This window comes from Ochotona princeps, chromosome 15 (assembly GCF_030435755.1).
Source record: "Ochotona princeps isolate mOchPri1 chromosome 15, mOchPri1.hap1, whole genome shotgun sequence".
Lineage (NCBI taxonomy): Eukaryota > Metazoa > Chordata > Mammalia > Lagomorpha > Ochotonidae > Ochotona > Ochotona princeps.
Window position 1 is genome coordinate 49,364,236 of NC_080846.1, and position 13,576 is coordinate 49,377,811.

The window sequence follows — 13,576 nt, forward strand, 5'->3', positions numbered from 1 at the left end:
TAGGTGCTAGATAGTCTGTTACACTTATAATGAATCCTTACGAGAAATTGTCACTTCATAGTTTCATTTTACATAATAAACCAGAGTTCATGAGACAATAGAAAAAAGGCAGTTGGTGTAGATGTCACAGACGTAAAAAACCAAGAGAATCTTAGCAAACACTTCCCTAACAGACGAGAACACAGACACCCAGTGAAGTGCAGTTATTGTCTAGTTAGCACTACGGGCAGATGGCTCTTTCACCAGCCGTTCCATCAAACGTGAGGAGAAGCATGCTGTGGAATGACAGATTGGCCCAGTGACGTGGCATCCTCAGACCACTGAACTACAGAGCTCATGGTCGTCCTGGCCAGCCCAAGAGCCGTTCCCGGTAACAAAGGAGGAAACTTGAAAAAGATTTCATAAAAGCCTTCTGGGCGGCTGAATGCAGCTGCATAACAGGGACAGGTGCACATCTGAATGTGTCAAGAGTCTCTCTGTGACCCTACCTTTCAAATAAATAGGTAAATCTTAGAAACAAATAAAGTCAGGGCTGGTACTATGGTGTAATAGGTTAAGCTTCCTCCTGTAATGCCAGCATCCCATACGAGGCCAGTTTGTGTCTCAGCTACTCCACTTCTGGTCAAATTTCTTGCTGATGGCCTGAGAAAGCATCAGAGGATGATCTAAAACCTTGGACCCCTGCAGCATGTGAGAGTCCTGGAAGAAGCTCCTGGGTCCTGGCTTCCAATTGGCTCAGTTCCAGTCATTGCAGTTATTTGGGGAGCAAACCAAGAAATGGAAGATCTCTCTCTCTTTCTCTCTCTCACCTTCTTTTTTTTAAAAAATGATAATAAACAAAATCAGCACATAAGAGGAGTGCTTTGTGTCATGTGTATTATAATAAATAACTAAATTGCACAGGGACAGAAACAGAAAAGAGTTAGGAAATAGGAAATGGAACGATCTGGGATAGAGCAACACCAGAGCACAAGGAAAGCACATTAGGAGAAACGAGGAGTGGGGCAGGGGTGGTTAGTAATGCCCTTTGACACTTGGGAAGAAGGTTGGGCAGTGGCTGAAACCCGGGGGACAATTAAGGCAAAAGAGCAAAGCCAATTTCAGGGTATAGATTTTGTTTATTTCAAAGGCAGAGAAAGAGAGAGAGATTTTCAAACCATTGGTTCAATCCCTAAATGACCGCAATGTCCAGGGCTGGGCCAGATGCAACTCAGGAGCCTGGAGTTTCTTCCAGGTCCCCGACATGGGTGTAGGGCCCTAAACACTTTAGCTAGCCACCATTGCTCTCCCAGGTGCATTAATGGAGACCTGAATTGGAAGTAGAGCAGCCGGAACTCCATGTGGGATGCCGGTGGCTCTATCCATTATGTCACAGTGCCAGCCTCATAATGAAGTTTTAAATTCTGGTTTTGAAAACCATTTATTTATTTTGAAAGAAGGAGAAAAAAAGGAAGGAGAGGAAGAAAATCAGAGAAAGGGTGAGAGAAAGAAGGAGGAAGGAAAGAAGGAAGGAAGGAAGCGAGGAAGAAAGAGAGAGGAAGGTAAGGGAGGAAGACATATTGAAGTGGTTTAAACACAAAAACAAAATGTTAAGAAATTAACCCAGGGGCAGGTGGTTACCACCCAGGTTTGGCCTGGTGGTCAAGGTGCCTGATGAGACACCTGTGTCCCACAGCACAGTGCTCCCAGCTTCCTGCTAACTCAGGCTCTGGGAGGCAGCAATGATGGCTCAAGCACCTGGGGCCCTACCTCCCAGAAGACCTGGACTAAGCTCCTGCTTCCTGATTTCAGCCTGACACAGTTTCAGCTATGGCAGGCATTTGAAGAGAAAGCCAACTGAACAGAAGATCTCTTTCTATCTGCACGTCTTGCTTTCTCTTTGCCGCCCAAATAATCTTTATTTAAAGGAGGAGGTCAGGTATTTGGTCTAGTGGTTAAACTTACCTGCTGTGACACCTGTGACCATGTCAGAGCACCTGGGCTCAAGTACCTGCTCCACTGTCAACTCAAGCTTCCTGGTAGTGTACATCCTAAGAGGCAGCAGGTGCTGGCTTCAGTGACTGAGTCCCTGCCGTCCATGTGGGAGACCTGGATCAAATTTCTGGCTTCCAGCTTTAGTCTAGTCAAGCCTGGGACCAATGCAGGCATTTGGAGAGAGAACCAGCAGGTGGAAGATTTGTCTCTCAAAGATAGGAGAAAAGAGAGAGGAGGAGAGAAAAGAAAAGAGAGACAGGAGAGGAGAGCGGAGGGAAGGGGAAGGGAAATGAACAATACAGGGGAAAAAAGTTGCTTCCAATGTAGGCAGTATTTGAAAACAAGCATCTGAGGAATTCACAAGTGTGTGCAAAAGCCCTGGAACAGATCCACGTTGGCATGAGCCCTCCCAAGCACAAGACAGGGCTGTAAGCATCTTCCTGAGACAAATGGGAGATAATGTCTGAGAAAACACTTCCCCTCATCCCACAGCTCCCCTCCTGCAGCATGGGGGGGGGGGGCCTTTGCCACAAGGGAGGAAGACTACACTCTGGTTATTACAGGGACTACACTTTCCCTGAACAGGAAGACAACCTCACTCCCACCCCGCCACCACTGGGGTGACCCAGGTAACTGCCTAGCAGGAAGCGCTCCCTGGTGTGACTACAGATATTTTGTTCTTCAACCTCCTGGGTCTGAGCAGAGCAAAGGATGTGGCTGGGGCCAGGAGGCGGGGACTGCTCCTCGTGTGTGTGTGTGTGTGTGTGTGTGTGTGTGTGTGTGTGTGTGTGCTATTTCTATTTCCGCTTCCTCTTTTGAGCAGGCAGCGGCAGATGAATGAGAAGAACGGGGCAGGCTTGGTCTACATCATGCTACTTTCTCATTGCCCACACCGCCATCTCCACACCCACAGAGTGCTTGGCCCAGCTTTGAGAACCACTTTGCCCAAAGCTCAGCTCTCTACCTGCGAACAGGTAAGGATGGCTTAGACCTCAGTTTTAAAGGCTGCCGTGATCTAGGATGATGCTGGGAGATGGAAGGGTTCAGAGGGGAGGGTGAGGAGACACAAAGGAAAGGAAAAAGAGGAGAAAAATTTCCCACCACCCCACCTCCAACCTTCAAATCACACATGTGGTGCCTGTTTCCTCTATCTTACCATAGAAATCATCTTTCCAGGTCACCAGATGCAGTTTCCTCTGATGGCCTGAGTTAACATACAGGAAGCCTTAGCATGTGTGTCTTATCAAGTTCACCTTGGCCCTAACTTCCATCTGGTTCCCACTTTGCAAAGTTCCCAGGGAGTGAAGTTTCCCGTTTCACAGCAGGTCCTGCCGTAGGGCCCATTGCTGGGATCTGGGGGGAGACGCAGACTTCTGTGGGTTTGCGCTCTTTCTGCAGCAGCTGTAGACGGTTGTTGAGAAGGTGAACTGCACTCAGGGATGATAGGGTTAACTGGGATAGGTGGGGATGGAGGGGTCCCACAGCTGGACACTAACTGGGCAGTTCAATGTAGCTAAACACCTGTTGCGAGATCACTTGCCAGACTTCACATCTCAAAGATGAAGATGGACATGTCAACCTTTCAATAACCTACTTAACACTGGTGTCTCCAGCACCCGTTGTCTGAGTAACAGTCAGGCTAAGAATGTCACCACCTGCAATGGGTTTTGGGGAGAGTGGAAGAATAGAAAGATTCTCCATACTGGGGCTTTCCCACACCCCTGCTGTGGGTGGAGGAGAAGATCCGGGTCCCCAGAGCAGAGCGAGGACAAAGTGATTGGAAAGTCTCACATCCGTGGTTTGGTAGGACAAAGAAGGACAAGGGCTTGGACAACATATCTTGGAAAGGACTAGTGGCTCTGTCTACCACAAGTGCCCCTGGGACTTTCCAGCCGGTGCTGGGGTGGAAGGTTGGAGGCGTTCGACGTGAGTGTCCACACTCCAGACTCAGCAGTTGTTTGGTTTGAGCGGTTGGAGCTGAAGACATAACAAGATTTCCCTGTACCGTGGGACATTGCTGGGATGAGTGGAAACTAGGTTTCCTTTCTGGCCCCTACCGAGGGTGTTATAAGAGAGAGCACGCTGAAGGTATGGCAGGAGGGGGCAGAAAGAAGTCTGATACATGACATCTTCACAGGCACCCAGGCAGCTTAGAGGCTGGCTGCAACCATACTGCCGATGTGTCCCCATGATTCTCTGGGTCCTCTGTATGTCATCTGGAATCCTGTGATTAAGACCCGGCACGGTGATTTTCCGCTCATGATTTATCCTTCAGAGTTTAATACAGAAGGGAGAGGAAGCTGGTTCTCAGGGCATGTCATTACTCACAAGGCCCACTCTGAGCTACAGTAAGGGGGAAAGCAGACATTTATTTCCACTTGCATTGACAGCTGTTCTGCTTCCCACTTAAGGGATGAAAGTCAAGTGGGGATCCCAGAACTCATAGTGGCCTGTGCCCTGCCCACATGCAGGCCTAAAGCACACACGAGGGCTTCAACAAAGGTTTGGGGCTGGAAACACAATTCAGTTGAAGGAGCTGAGGCCCAAGGAGGAGGCTCTGTGTGTCACCTGTGAGAAAGGAAAAGAGGAGACAGTGGGTTTTTGTCTAGTGGTTAACATGCCCGTGGCCCACATCAGAGTACCCAGGTGCAGGTGCTAGCTGAGGTCCCTGACTCCAGCTTCCTGCTAATGCAGACCGTGGGAAGTAGCAGCAGTAATGGCTCCAGTAATTGGGTCCCTACCTGCCATGGAGGACAGCTCGGTTGTGGTCCTGGCTCAGTTATTACAGGCATCTGGGGAGTGAGCCATAGATGGGAGAGGGTCTGTCCACACAGGTGATCTCTTGCTCTTTCTCTTGTGTTCTCTTGCTCTTTAACCCCTCCCTCCCTAAAGAAGAAGAGTAAAAGAGAGAAAGGGGGAGAAAATAAAAAGGAATACACTTTATGACTAAGGAACTTGGGACTGAAGAATTGAATATATTAATTCACCAAGTTAACTTGATGATCAAACACTCTGCTCATTGTCCCTACGATCTGCAATACAAACTGCAAGTCAGCCCACATGAGCTGCTATTTCTGTGTATTTATAGTTTATCTTAATGAAAAAGTTCGAAGGCTCCCAACATAGAGAGCAGAGGATTACTTTGCTCTAAATGCACACTTTTCCTATTTCCTATGGGAGCTTACAACCCTCCCATAAAACTCACCCAAGTGAGGGGAGTGGAGGTGAGGAAGAGAGGGGAGGAGAATCAGAGGCCTTAGATGGTTGGTCCTCTTGGGGCATTTCTTCAGCTACATTCATCAGTGGGAGAGAATTACGATGGTTGGCATTTGTCTTGCTTGTTTGTTTCAAGTACCATCCTTCTTCCTACACTAGACTCAACTGGTGCCCTAAGCCACAGTGTGGAATTCCTCAATGCCATGCTGTCAGGGTCAGTTTTACCCTGATGCACTTCCAAACTCAGAGACAGGGAAGAGGGTTAGGAACATGACAAGCTGCTGCAGCAGGCAGTGACTGTGCAGAGTGGGGACAGGCAGGCTGGCTGCAGGTGGTGTTTCTCCCGTCCGTGGATGGAAAGGGTGGCAATTCGGGATTCCCCAGAGCTGTTGACAGTGACGGCCATTGTGTGTCTCGATGGTGGATGCAGATCTAACGGTCACATCACGGAAACTCCATTTCCTTTCTCTCCTACTCTCGCTCTCAGTCCCCGTTCACAGCCACCATTTAGGGCAAAGGCACAAACAAGCGGAGGAGAAAAAGGTCTGCCTGACTGTCCCAGAAGCAGGCCCAGCTGAGCTGAGGACTGGGCCGTGGAAGCAAAAAGGAGCAGCAGGAAGGTGGGCTTTAAGGGAGAAGCAAGCATCTGGGACTCAGGGTTCCTGAGTTTGAGCTCCGTTGAAAACCACTAATATATTCATTATGACCCCAGCTAACCTCTTCTCTCCTTCCCCCACTTTTCTCACTTTCTGTTCCCCCCTCCAATTCTTCTTACTCTCTCCAAAGGACAAAAGCAGATAGATAGATAGATAGATAGATAGATAGATAGATAGGTAGATAGATAGATAATAGAGATCAATAGATTTTTTTTAAAAATAATAATTGCTTGGGTAGAGATGAAGATGGGTAAAGTTGTGTCAGTTAGAGCAAAGAAGCAGAGAAGTTCAATCTGTACTGGAAGCCATCGGGCAGCACCTGACTGAATCCCATTCATCCGGGCTGTCTCAACTTCCCTGGTTCACAATCACCCCACACCTAAGTCAGTGAAAGCTAAAGTCCAGGAACAACATAACCCATAGCAACATGAAATGAAGGGAATTTTTTTAAAAATTGATTTTATATAGAAGGCAGAGTGAACAGAGGGCAAGAGAGATTGTCCATCTTCTGGTTCACTCCCCCAGATGATGGAACCAGCGAGGTATGGGTTAGGAGCCTAGAACTTTGTGCTGGTCTCCCTGGTGAATGGCAGGGACCCAAATACTTGGGCCATTTTCTGTTGCCTTCCTAGTTGCATTAGCAGCAAGCAGGATTGAAAGTGGAGAAACTGGGACTCCAGAACAGCACTCTGAAACGGGATGCTGTCATTTCAGGCAGCAGCTTAACCCATTGTGCAACAATGCCCATCCTTGAAAGCACATTTTTTTAAAAAAAAAAATTTGTTTCATTTATTTGAAAAGCAGAATGTGCAAGGCATCAAGCACTTGGACCTCTGCTTTTCCAGGCCGTTAGCAGGTTGCTGGATTAGAACTGGAGCAGTTAGGCCTCTAACAGATGCCCAAATGGGATTGTGGCATCACCGGCAATGATTTAATGTGCAATGACACAAGGCTGGCATCGGAAAAAATTTTTAGATGAGAAGTAATTCTGAATGCACCATTTCCTAATTTTTATGGTAAAATTACATATAAATGCATTTCCTTTTATAGGTTCTATTTCTATAAATATCTCAAACTCAGCTAGAATTATTAAATTTAAATTCATAAACTTGCACAACCCCGAGTCCCATCAATTCATTTTCAAGATGGTGCGACTGATGCACAAAGAGAAAACAATGTGACGTAGCAGAGCTGGAAGACCGTTCGATCACACATTCACTGCTAACGTGCTTGTCTGATCATCTTTGGCCACTGCCTCCAGATTTCCAGAGAGTTCAAGTTTCCTTATCTCCCAGTGTTACAGTTTCCTCTTATTGGCACTAATGAGACACCCCATTTCTCCTTGCCTCCTAATGCTGCTCTCTGTAAAGTTTCCCAAACAGTATCCCCTTGAATGGTATCTATAGTCCATGTGTGGCAGAGTTTCGGAAAACTCATTTGTTTTATTTCCCCAGCCCCATGCCTGGGGTACCACACTGTAAAGATTAGCTTAGGATGATCTTGCTCTTGTCATTCAGACTTGAGAATACTATTGTTTCATCAAGTGAAGAAATTCTTGCATTCTTGCCCAAATGCATGGACCATGGCTATCCTTCTCAGAGGGCAGTAGAACCTTCCACCTGTCTAGTGTTATTGCCATACCTGTAATAACCTTTTTGTTGTTGTTGAAACTGTTAAGCACTAACGATACTGTCTTTATAATAATTTTTTTCTTATAAAATTGAAAAAGGAAAACACACACACATATATATATGAACTTCAAAATTTTTACCATAAAGGAAAACACACACACATATATATATATATATATGAACTTCAAAATTTTTATGGAAATTTCACCTTGTTTTTAAATTCTAGTTTCCCACAAACTTTCAGAAGTGTATTCATCAGAGGTACAGACAACCAACATGAACAGCCAGTGAGATGTGACTGCCATTCTTTGTTACAGAAACTCGAATACACAAACAAGTTGGAGAAAAACCTTCCCTCTTTTCTCCAACTACCATCCCAAAACATCTTTAAATGCTTAGTAAGTACATAGTCAGCACAAAATTTATTTTTTATAGCCTTGAAGCTGTTCTTACTATGTTTCTATGACAGCTCTACCAAACATTGGGGATGTGTAAGGAATGACCACCTAATCACATCCATTCATTTAGGGAATAAACATTTGTTAAGCAACTAGAGTGTAGTGGACTCTGTTGTAAGCATGAGAAACACAACTGTGTGGGGCTGGATTGTGGCACAGCAGGTCAGGCTACTGGTTAAGATGGTTCCATGCAAGGGACTCATTCAGAGCAGGACTGTAGGAGAGGAGGAGTGGAGAAGAGCCCGAGAAAATCTGGGGTGGAAATGGAAGTAAGCATTTCTAGGGGGTGGAGGTGATTTGGCCTGTATGACTGGGATGTTTGGAAAGCTGTAGGATAGAAGGGCTATAAAACAGATCATATCACCAGGCATGTGGAGACATTTGGCCTGCCTCTGCTTGGGGAGATTCTGGCACTATGCTGGCCTTTAATGGGATTCAAGATTCAACTCTAAAATGACTTGTAAAGAAGTTTATGCTATTAGAAGCATCCATATTTTTTATTGGAAAGGCAAATTTACAGAGAAAAGGAGAAATAGAAATATCTTCATCCACTGATCCACTCCCCAAATGGCTGCAATGGCTGGGGCTTAGCTGATCTGATACTAGGACCCAGGAGCTTCCTCCAGGTCTTCCATGCAGGCACAGGGTCCCAAGGCTTTGGGCCATCCTCCATTGCTTTCCCAGGCCACAAGCAGAGAGCTGAGTGGGAAGTAGAGCAGCTGGGACACAAATAAGCGTCCATATGGGATCCTGGTGCTTGAGAGGGGAGGATTAGCCAATTGAGCCATCATGCTGGGCCCAGAAGCATCTAATTTTAAGGCTGTGATACCATCAACAGAAAAAGACCAGGGGAAGGGGATTGGCTTTCCCGAATGTGTGCCATCAGTTAGCGGCAGAGTAAAATGGGGACTCAGATGTTTCTCCCTGCTCCATCCCACCCTCTGCTCATCTCCCCGTTTTCTGGACCTTCTGCCTTCCTGTCTGCCTTTTGACCACCCCTTCCTCCTCACCACCAGAAATAATCTAAAGAGTCCCTGTGATTCAGCTAAAGTCCATCTCCTTTGGGAATTAAAGACAATCGCAGGATAGCTGATGACATTCCCTGTCCTGATCTGATGGGGACCAATCTGCTAAGTATTTTGGAGACCAAGACTAGAAAGGAAAAAGATGAAGGCTTTTTAGATCCCTAGGTTTTGTCCTCTCTTTATCGCCACATGTGAAGGAAGGACAATAAGACGCCTCTGCTCTCCCACCTGTGGTTTTCCCATGACACAAAATACCTTCAATGATGTGATTACTGTAAGAAGGCACAATGGACAAGGGGTCAGGGGCTCAGAGCTGACAAGCAACGTCTCACTGTGCAAGCTACTCTCTTCCCAAAGAGAAATGTATATCTTGGACTGGAACTGAAGAAGAAGAATTTCAAACAGGGAAAATGTAGAATTTCTCTCGATACGTTTTTCTGTAGCAAGCGAAGGCATCTAAAAACAATTTAATTGCTGTGATGTTAAGGATGTTCCTTTCAGAAATACTTTTTTAGAGCATAAATTATTACATGGCTCACTGGTGATTTTAAGTGTGGAAAGGACAGAAAGTGCTGGAAATTGGCCTTTTTATTTTCTCTTACTCCAACAGTTAAAAGAGACGTTCTGATGTAGTTTCTGGAAGCTTAAGGGAACAGAGAGTTAAGACAGAGTCTTGGTCCCATTTCTGCTTGTTCACCTACGGGGATGTGAGCCTGGCAGCCAGGAAAGGGAACACAGGGCAGAGAACTAGCCACTGCGTGCACAGTAGCCCTCCAGGGTGTGATCTGGACGACGGCCTGATCCGTGCCCTGGTTCTTCCTCACTGATGTGTGCCTAGTGCTGCCACTAAGAACCTTTGAGAAGAAATCAGAAGTGCTATGTGGGTAGTGTTAAATGAAATGCAAACACATAGGATCAGTAATTGCAGTCACCACTTGGGGACTGGACTCAGTTATAAGCCAAGCCCAAGATGACAAATTGTCCCGCTAATGGCTTGAGACAGTGTCTCCTTAGTTTTTAACGTAGGATTTGCTCTCCTGGGAGAGATACTGTGTGGACCCTCAACTTGTAAAACAGAAAATGAAACAAGTTTTAAGACACAGAAACAAAACCCAGAATCACTGTAGCTGGACAAACGTCTGAATGCAAGGCTTTCCTTACAGAGCCTGTTTGAGCTTTCACATGTGAAACTTTTTCATGTATCTTCACAGGAGAAAAGTCAAAGTGAATTTTGTATTGTAACTGTAAAATTATTTTCAGCCAAATGGAAGATTCTGGGAGACATTACCCTCAAAGATTTGAACAAAAGCAAAAACTATTTTCTGATACAGGATTTCTTCTCTCATGAGTAGGGATTCTTCAGATCAGAACAAGTTCTACAGTGTTCCTTGTACCCTACAGTGGCAGATGCTTTCAAACTTAGGGTTTTGTTTTGTTTTTTTTCAAGAACCACTTTGATTGTTAAGAGTTTTCTGGAGCATTTCAGTTTTAGGAAGTAAAGGGAGACAGACCAAGCAATGACTTCCACTTCCTAAATGGGCAGAGGTCAAGTTCCTTGGTGCAGAGATGGGAATATGGGGGTGGCGGGGGGGCATAACCTCGAGGGGAGGACTTCGGAGCAGAAGCTGAGGGGACTGTGTTTCCAGCCCCAGGTTGGCCCTAGAGTGGCAGAAGGCCCCATTGTGTGAGCCAGTACCATGGAGGCCTCGGTGCTGAGCCCCACGTCCTGGGAGAAACGGCGAGCCTGGCTGCGGCAGAGCCGCAATTGGCAGACCCAGGTCCTGGAGGAGGAGGCTGCCGCCGCCCTGCAGGATGTCCCCGAGCTTGAGCCTGCCAGCTTGGATGACGTTTTCCAGGAAGGTAAGAGGTCCTTGAGCTTCGCCTGGATTTCCATGGTGTCTTGTACTAGGGGGAAGTGTGACAGCAGGTGCAGGCTCGCTTGTCAAAGTTGGACCCTAAGGGAGGCTCATTTTGACCTGTTTAAATGAGTTTGGGGAAAAGTGTACCATCATATAGAAACTAAACGACCTAAGAAGTAAAGCAGCAGAAAATTAGGAAAAAGAAAGGGATGTATTTTCACATCACCCTGAGGAGCTTCCATAGAACCCGTAGCTAGGGATCTCTAAGAATGCCTTAAGATGTCTCCACCTTGACTACGTAGCAAGACTTCACCCAAGTGGGATGCCTGGGCTGGCCTGCCACAGTTCTGCCACTAACAAGCTATGTGACGTTAGAGGAGCCGTTCTGAAGTAGTAGCACCTTTCCCACTTGACTCTCTGAGTTTCCTTGTAAAATAAGATCACAGATGTAAGACTAGAACAGCGACTCAGATAGAAATGAACCTATCTTCACTTGTTTGCAAGGAGACATGGCGTGGTGTTTTGTTTTGTTTTGTTTTGTTGAGAATCTATAGCTGCTCCTAAAAGCTCTGGGAGGAGGAGGGCAGTGAGAAACATCTTGGGCATTTTTCAAGATTCCTGGAAGGAAAAGGGAGAGAGATAGAGAGAGAGAGAGAGAGAGAGAGAGACATGTCCACAATTTTAACATATAGGTGTAATCCTCTTGTATCTTAGAAAACAATGTCTATGGAGAAATTAGAAGACTCATGTCACACCCTTCGCAAGGGTAAACTTGTAGGAGGGGATGATTTACAGGCAGGAGTCTGGTTTCCCTCAGTTTCACAGCAATGGGATGTCTGACTTTTCCAGGGGATCCAATCAATAAGATTGAAGGCTGGCTGCAGGATTGTGGGTAAGTGCTGGGCAGGTGCAGGGGCTGGGTGTGGCTGATGGATGACGATGCCAACAGGCACAGTGTTGGAAACACAGAGACAGGGACATGGGTTGGAAGTGGCCTGTGAAAGTGAGGCTGAGAAGGCAGCTGGAAGGGCATGTGGTTGGGATTTGGAGCCACTTGGCAATCTGGGCTGTGTGTGAAATGATTGCAATTATCAGCTGGGATGAAGTTAGGCTGGAAATCTGGGACTCCAGGCTAGATCTGGCCTTAAGCTAGAAAGCATTGAAATCTGCATCTGTGGAGAATGCTGGGCTCAGTTCCAAAGCCCTGACCCACTGCTCTCCACTTCAGACTGGAGTATCACATCGTGTTACAGAAGAGGAGTCGGAAACCTGGCCATTTTTACTCAACAGCAACCCACTGCAGTGTTTGTTTCTACGCAGAGCACAGGAGCAAGGGCCCAATCATTCAAAGCAGTGAGAACTTGGGGCAGGCAGGCATTTTATGACGATTTCTCTGCTCAGAAACACTGTACAAAATGTGACCCCGCATGTCATCAACCCATACCACCTTAGCTCAGCCTTCCACACACAGATGGAAAGCCTCTGACCTCTTTCAGCCTGAAATTTGGGTGATCATGAATTTTCAGGATGTATAACTCCTGCCTGCTCCTCATGTTCCCTCCAGAAACAGCACACGCTTTATATAGCCGTTAATCTAAACTCATCCATTAGCCGACATAAATAAACCCATCCCTGTTTATTTGGTGGGAATAAATAGCAATGAACAATCCAAGATTGCTTACTTCAATTCGACCCCCACAAGCCATGCCAGGAATAATATATGTTGTGTTTGTGTCTGTTGTATATATGTTGCCCCATCTTACTCACCGCTCAGTGACTTCAAAGTCAGTTAAGGAGTCTTCAAAATACTAGAGGTAACAGGACAATAAGAGGAATGCTTTCAGGTTCAGATGAGAAACAGAGTGAGAACTGTCATGGAACTTAAAACACTCTGCCAGATATGAAGAGGTGAGTTGTCCAATTAAAGCCTTTATCCATTAGCAACTCTGCTCTTATCTATTTATGTCAAAGATGATGAATTGTGCATTTGCTAACTGTCTGGTTGTCTGAATGGTCAGAGCATTGCCAAGTGGTTTAAAATAGCTCCTCAGCTTCAAACATCATACATTGTAGTGCAAACAAATGAATTCACAGGAACACAAGATCGTAACTTTTAGAAATACCACACTTGCTCTTTAAAGATAAATCCTGAACCAATGCATAATGGAGAAGGTTATGAATTGTTTCTGGGTGAGAAAGCTTCAAAGTTTGAGCTTAATTCTTATGCTGCTGCTGTGTGCCACAGCAGTTTAAGTTGCCACCTGTGACGCTAGCATCGCATCCATTTCTCATCCAGATCTCTGCTACTGCACCTTGGAAAGTAGTAGAGGATGGCCTAAGTGTTTGTGCCCCTGCTGCCCGTATGGGCAGCCTGGATAGAACTCCTGGCTCGTGGCTTCAGCCTGGCTCAGTTCCAGCCACTGGGGCCACTTTGGAAATGAGTGAGTGGATGAAAGATGTTTTCCCTATTTTCCTGTAACTCTGAAATCAAATTAAAAAACAAACAAAATCTCTAAAAAAAAAATCAGAATTCTTCCCATCACAGCTCCATGATCCGCAAAGTGGGAGACCAGAATAAAAAAGTTTCAGAGTTTCTTGTGAGGTTGAAATGAGATGATAAACGTGTAAGTGCTTTATGCTCTGCAATACTGTGAGGTTACAAAGAAGGAGCTCTATACCAATTTACATTTTCAGGAGATATGTTTAGTGCCTAGTTCTTTTTGTATCAGAAAAATTATACTAACAGATGAACAGCAG

At 45.8% G+C, this 13,576-nt stretch overlaps 1 protein-coding gene across 2 annotated transcripts in view; it reads left to right on the plus strand.

The window, feature by feature from the left end:
• The first annotated feature begins 2,821 nt into the window (after nucleotides 1-2,821).
• Nucleotides 2,822-13,576, plus strand: part of TESPA1 (thymocyte expressed, positive selection associated 1) — a 28,877-nt gene continuing 18,122 nt past the window's right edge. For both annotated transcript variants that reach the window (XM_058673500.1, XM_058673501.1), the window contains exons 1-3: nucleotides 2,822-2,948; nucleotides 10,607-10,820; nucleotides 11,669-11,711. In XM_058673500.1, the coding sequence (XP_058529483.1) occupies nucleotides 10,658-10,820; nucleotides 11,669-11,711 (206 nt within the window). In that variant the 5' untranslated portion in view covers nucleotides 2,822-2,948; nucleotides 10,607-10,657. The remainder of the gene's footprint in view (nucleotides 2,949-10,606; nucleotides 10,821-11,668; nucleotides 11,712-13,576) is intronic.